The 7,179-nt window shown below is 35.6% G+C and overlaps 1 protein-coding gene across 1 annotated transcript; it reads right to left on the bottom strand.

Annotated features, from left to right (window-relative positions):
• Window positions 1–3,542: 3,542 nt before the first annotated feature.
• Window positions 3,543–3,929, bottom strand: LOC145665968 (uncharacterized). The gene has a single exon (XM_081733074.1). It carries the CDS (start codon window positions 3,927–3,929, stop codon window positions 3,543–3,545), a length of 387 nt encoding a protein of 128 aa, XP_081589200.1.
• Window positions 3,930–7,179: the final 3,250 nt, after the last annotated feature.

The raw sequence follows: 7,179 nt of genomic DNA, 5'->3' as shown, positions 1-7,179 counted from the left end.
ACAGCACTGCTGAAGAACAAAATATATTAGCGTCCAATTCATACATTTCGGGGTCGCTGAGATAAATAATGACTTTCTTGATGCAGTGCAGCCTGTGGAGTGCACCACACCTCTCGAGGCCATTTAATCTTTGCTTTCCAAAAAGGGACAAACTCCAGATCAGGCGCGCACCCAGAAATATTTGTTGGGAGGTGTTCAAGCCTTGGGGGAGTCCAATACTACAACATACTACAATATACTACAATATACTACAATACTGCAATACTAAAAGCTTGAACCTGGCCATCAATATAACTAATAAATATAACTATATACCTAATAAATATGACGTTATGGCAGTACTGTTCTTTGGGATCATTCCTTTTAAAATAGGCCTTTAAACTTCGCCTATCAAAATGAAGTCCTATTGTTATTGGTGCACGTCGTTTTAGAAGAGTGTAGCCAGGCATTCGATAAAACAAATTACAAGGGTCCATGTGGCCATAGCCGTACCCAAGGGGGCTCTATCACATATAAGCTTTTCAAATGTTTCAATTTCAATTTCAATGCATACTCAGTGAAACAAGGAAGATCATCTCTCTTCCAGAAAGAAAAATATGTTGGAATGAAGAGAATTGGAGAAAGTCTCTCAATGGAGGCAATCATTTGCAAACTTATTTCCAGCAGTTGTTCTAGATTTGATAGTTTCAGCTACTTGCAAGCATTTACTGATTCAAGCGTGGTCAGTATTTTATTTATCTAAACACACAGTATATAAAGCAATAATACATTACATACACAGAAATATTGGGATTAATATATGATGTTCTTTGGAAAACACGATCCGAACCATAGAGATTTATCTTAGAATGAAGAACAGTTTCGTTAGTCACCTACTTTACAATTTTACCTGCATAGACACTTGGATCAGGGCTACCAACTGCTGTCAGTGCCGAGAAAAGTTACGTGTAAGTTCGGTTGCATCTATCCAGGCGTTCTCACAATTGCAAATTACCCGGACACCAAATAATGGAATGGATTCTTAGGGGGGAGAATCTTTTGGGGTTGGGTGTACATTTTTCAATAAAACTATACTTGTTTAACAGAGAAATAATTGATGTAGCATGAAAATTTGATCTTACACTTCCTCTGTACTCTTTCTCTTATAAAAGCAATCTAATTCTATTTTTTTTATTCTATTCTTTTCTAACGTCCGAGCATCGGAAAGTTTGATTGGCTATTCTCGTTTTCGCCATCGTCTGATTGACTACCTTCGTTTCCGCCACGATTGTTGGCTCAAAACATTGCGATCTTATTGGGCGGAGTGGGTAGAGTAGGGGTGGCGAAACTATGAGGTATGGCTTCAAGATTTTGTTGTAAGGGCAGATCCTTTATTTTATAAGACCTTACATGTCACTCTCTTCACGTCCCACCTTCAACCTCTTCCTCCCATCCCCGTCACCTCCTACAACGCTTTCAGAGACACATTACAATGAAAGTGTAATGACAAAAATCTAGAATGTTACCTCTTTCTACTTTTATCTCATTGCCAATGAGCATGAACAGCATCGAGAGAGTCAGTATTCATCTCAGGAACCCCAAAAGCTATGAATTGGACACTAACATCGGTCGTTTACGATTACTTTTTCATGTCATTACTTCATTGTTTCGCGTAAATTATGATCCGCGCTCCCTCTTAGTTTATTCATTTTAATCAATTTGATAGCATGGTTCATTCCCGTTGTGCCTACTTCCCGTTCTGCCTACAGACCCTCCAGCACTTTAAAGAAAATATTTTTAATTATCTTATCTCTAGGCAGAACGGTAATTCCCGTTGTGCCTACTTCCCGTTGTGCCTACTCTTTCGAGACGGGGAATTATGTGCAGGGAGGAATTTTTGTAGGGAATATTTCTTTAGTATTTCTAAAAGCTTCTGTAAAAACAACCACCACCTCTACAAGTTTCATCATACATGGAAAATTGGTTGACTCAGTTGCAAGAATGTTAGACATTGTATGTGAAACAAACATTAAAAAAAAAAAAAGATCTAATATCAAGCAATTTCAGAACAAAATTTTATTTGGGTTTCCAGTAGTTTACCTCCAGCATGCTAAGACTTGCAGTACTAAAAAATGCCACAGTTCACATCCCCAAGACATGTCTGGCCAACTATTAAACAAACAACGCAAGAGGATGCATAAGGCGGCCTTTAAAAAGAGTGTTTGTCTCCATCATATCTCTTTCCTCGAATTGATTGATTCAGTTGCCAGTAACCCGTTTGACATTGTATCTGAAACGAACACGAAACAGACTTACTTCGGGCTAATATCAATTCATTTCACAACCGAATTTTAATCGGTTTTCCAGTAGTTTATCTCCAGCATACTAAGGCTTGCAGTACTAAAAAGTGCCACAATTCACATCCTCAAGACATGTTCGGCCATACATTAAACAAACAATGCAAGAGGATGCATAAGGCGGCCCTTTTGAAAAAAAAGAGCCTTTGTCTTTTACATCACTGCTCCTTCTTTGGCATTACCTTAACAGGTAATTTGTCTTCTAACACGATTCTATACTACATGCAATGTTACATATACTTATATTGTCAATGTAAATACTACATATCGTCAATGTTAATACCATATATCGTTAATATAGCCAATATATTTAAAACATCTCACCATCACTGTTCTAAATGCAAACAGTATGCAACTGCATCTGTGTAAGCCACCAAGTCTATTACATGTGATTCCAGACGTGCCTTCAATGATTTTATTTTTTGTTCAATTCGCTTATATTTCAGCTTTGGTTCCTTCGGCTTTTTTCCTACCTCCAACATCAGCATACAAGCTTCATTCTCACTCTGTTCTTGCTGCAACAGCTGTACAAATGTAAAAATATTTGGATGTTCTCTTGTCAGTTTTCTGTTTAATTTAGAGTGCCAGCCCTCTACAACATTATTTGTTCTTCCCTCAACATTATCATATTGGTTCCATATATCTCTGGAAAAGAGAGAAACATTAATTACATAAAACAAATCAAAGCTTGACAATAGACATTCAACAACGATTGGAAGTTGCATGTTAACGTCTGTCGTAGATAACGTTAAGGATAACGTCTGTTGTTTGTTGTTAGTAACACGGTAAATTTATAAGTATTCAGTTTTGTAATCATTACACTAGTATAGAGTTAATTTCAGATCTCTGGTATGAGCAGATTAAAATTTCGTATTGGCATGCAGATCTCAGAAATGATTTTTTATGGAATGAGAATAATAATTACGCTTACCACACTCCATTAAAGACACTATGCACCATTTCATATCCAGACACTTCTGAGCTCACAATTGTAGAACACATAGGCAATACAACAATGACAAACGAAACTAATGGAAAAACATAAAGGACTAAAATGACCGAATGAGTAGGCCTATATATGAAATACTAATCACTGCTAACGTAGATTTCGTTTCCCAAACGAAAACCACATATATTTGAAAAAAAAATCAAACGAAAAACAGATAGTGAAATAGCGTAGAAAATAAGGTAACTACTATATCGTACTTACTTTGTGAAAATGGCGTCTGCATCGTCCAGCCATGTTTCGACTAAATAGTCATGAAACTTCTCTGCGTTTTGTACTTCCGGGGCATTTTCCTGGAGATGCAGGAACATGTCACCCACTTGCTCCACTGGCACAAGTGGTAGTGCAGCAGCACGTCTTATCCACTTCCTGACCTCTTTGTCTTCTTCATAAAAAGTGGACAACCCCAATGACTGAACTTTCCTCCATAAACATTGGGTGTAATGGAAGAAACACCCACGAATGGCTGCATCCGGAAAAACACCAGTAACGGCATTGATTACCGCTCTTTCAAAGTCTATAATCACTGTAGTAGGATTAAAGGAAAGACCATTTGCAGAAGCCGCATCTTTAATGAGAAGCAGCATCCTACGATAGTCTTCCTCTTTCTTAGAAGGCAATAAACAAAATAGAAACGGAAAAGTCTGCCCCAAATATGTCCCATGTATGGTGTACAGCTGCTGATATATACGGGGAGCTGCTTTAAAAGTACCATCCATCCAAACTGTCTTTGTGGTTGAAAGCTTCCGTAAATTTCCGGTTGTCCCAAAGACCTGCAGAATATAATATTAATATTTAGCTCCCCTAATATATTGATAATTATTAGTGTATTAGCTAATTAACATATTAACAAACTTATTAAATTCAAACAAAATATATATTTAATATTGAATTTTCAGACATGCTGCAAGCTTGAAGTGTGATGACCAGCATACTTAATTCTAGCTACTTCTAATTAATTTTCCATTTCTCTGTAAGTATTAAAAAAACACATCTCTACTAAAGTAGACGTGAATAACGCTGCTAATAACAAAACTATACCTAGTCATTTTTTCTGAGAAGAGCAAGTAAGATAACATTTAAAATATATGATGAAATTTAAAGGAATAGTTATTCTTCTTACAGAATCTATTAGAATTACTAAAGAAAAAATCCCTAGAAAAGATCCCTCCCTGCACAGAATTCCCCGTCTCGAAAGAGTAGGCAGAACGGGAAGTAGGCACAACGGGAATTACCGTTCTGCCTACAGATAAGATCATTAAAAATATTTTCTACAAAGTGCTGGAGGGCCTGTAGGCATAACGGGAAGTAGGCACAACGGGAAGACACCGATAGCATATGATCCTTAGAGGCCAAGTGTCATTTTAATTGGTTCAGTAGTTATTGCGTGACAATGAGACAGAAGCTCACATTCGTTTTTACGTATATATTCAAAATAACGTAACGTATCAACCGAATTCGAAGCTACTGTGAAGAAACTAATCTTTGCTGCCTCTTTGTAGTATCATAGCGAAGGGATGAGAGTGGGCCAAGAGGCTTCCAGGAGCAATGTCTATTTTGACTTCAAGTTATCTGAAATGAAAATACATACAAAAATCAAATTATGTGACTCCATGCGTGGATCCAATAAGTTACAGTGCAAAAAATAGAATGAAAACAGTAGACTTTAGGTTGCATAATTTGCCACCTCCTATTTTTTAACCTCAAAATATGGTTTTGAAATCTCAGAGTAGTGCTTGAGTAAAAATAAAAGCATTGTTCTTTAGGTCAGGATTATATTGACGCATGTTAAAAATTCATAGAAAATGTTGAAGGTAGAGCTGTTTATGTTTATAATTGCATATAATAGTAACTTCATTCACCAAAATTTAGCAAGTTTCAATGAGCTTCTATTTACATGGAAAAGCTCACACTTATAGGCTCGCTCCACCCCTGCGTTGTCATATCTTCTCATATTAATAACTGATTGCAATCACTTGAAAATCACCAGCAATCTAATTTCTTGTATTTATGTATTTCTTTATTTATCAATGTTAGACTAAATTTTTATGCCTTGTAGTCAAGTGTCGGAGGAGTATGAAAAAAAGGAATAAATGATCCACAAAATGCACTCTTCGCAAAAACAAAAATAAGTGTATAGGTGGTGCATATAAGTGAATTCAAGTTATTGTTAAAGGTGCATAGTAAGTGCTATATAGAATGTCCAAAATCTGTTTCTAGTCCTATGGAAAGCTAAGTAGCATGCATTATTGTATTACTGTTTAGTGTGTGTAGGTATATGTGTATGTTAGCATTTTTTTTACTCCGTAAATTAAAAGGAGCTTACATAATCAGTATAATATACTTAATAGCTTCAGAAGTTTGGTAGCAATGATCTTGCATCGTTTGGCCTAATCCTCGTTTCGCCTAACCAATTATCTGACATTTTTATGACAGATAAAATATAAGGTTTATGTCCGCCATTTTAGGCGAAATAAGGATACTCGTTTGGCCTAATCCTCGTTTTGCCTAAAATGGTGGACTTTAAAAATATCGCGGAGATAAAACTGGAGGGAAATTTTTCGAAACAAAAAATATTCCCTACTATGTGAAGAACTGAGAAATACAAATTAGTTTTACCATAACTAATTTGTAATAGGACAATTTGCTTTCGGAAAAATGTTTCGACAATTGTACTGTACAGTTACTTTTCCGTTCCATTTTGAGAATATTAATGCCCCCACAGGGTGTATAGTGACTATATTTGAGACGAGAGAAACACAAAAAGTTACACCTGTTATTAATTTCATTTAAAGGTGAGTGCTGTTCAAAAGTAACTTTTAGTTTGCAGTTTGTTTCCAAATATCTGATATTGTCAAATGGTACTGCTAATCGGTACGCTAAAGGAAATATAGTTTGTGTGTTTCTTCTTATGTAGGTGCAAAAGTTATTTTACTGTAGGTTTTGCTGATCTTTCAGACGATTTCATTCCAGTTTCAACGCTTTTTTGAAACTGTTAATGCATTATAAGAGATCCGATTGTGATTCTATTTTAATTACAATTTGTATGAAATTTGTAACTATTTCGAGCTAGATCTGACAAAGGATCCCTAAATTTGCTCATAACTTAACAACGGACAATTGTGATCGCAATGAGTGATTTGTGACAAATCGCTCCGCTGACAAATTGCTCTTTGGATAATTCCATAATTCAAACATCTCAATGTGTTACTGACAAAGAAAGAAGAAAAATATATATCATTTCTTATTATTACTTTTGAAATTACAACTTTTGAGTTGAATTTCCACTCGTTTCACATACTACCGGAAATGTCCATAGCATAAGTCTCTGAGATGCACAATGAGATTGAAATCCGGGCTTATCGGTGGTTGTTTCAGCAGGAAGAAGTTGAATGCTCCTCCAAACAGATGGTGCCGCCAACCGGGATCTGTATTATAACAAAATACTTTGGCTTGTGTAATATTTACCTGTACCTTGGGCAGAAAGTACTCATACATATGCACTATACTTAGTAGAACGTTAATTTCATATTAACGTAAGAAGAATGTTTTTAATATATGTATGAGATTATTATGGGATAGTTGTTGATATGGACATGTTTTATGGTTACCTAGTCAGTGAATTTGTGTACTTAACAGTTTTAAGAAAATGATATTTAAGTTATATCAAATAATAAACCAGTTTAACACTGTTTATAGACATTGTCATTTTTATTAAAAAGGTGAGATTAATGGCATTAAAATATCGAAGCTAATATTTTTATGCCAAAGAATTACTACCACTTCGGATTTTTATCTCAGCGAACGAACCAGGTTTACGACTATCTTATTGATAAG

The sequence above is a fragment of the Thermobia domestica genome, chromosome 12 (assembly GCF_964235325.1).
Source record: "Thermobia domestica chromosome 12, izTheDome1.hap1.1, whole genome shotgun sequence".
Lineage (NCBI taxonomy): Eukaryota > Metazoa > Arthropoda > Insecta > Zygentoma > Lepismatidae > Thermobia > Thermobia domestica.
The sequence above is the reverse complement of the archived record's forward strand: the minus strand, read 5'-3'. Positions and strand labels throughout refer to the sequence as shown.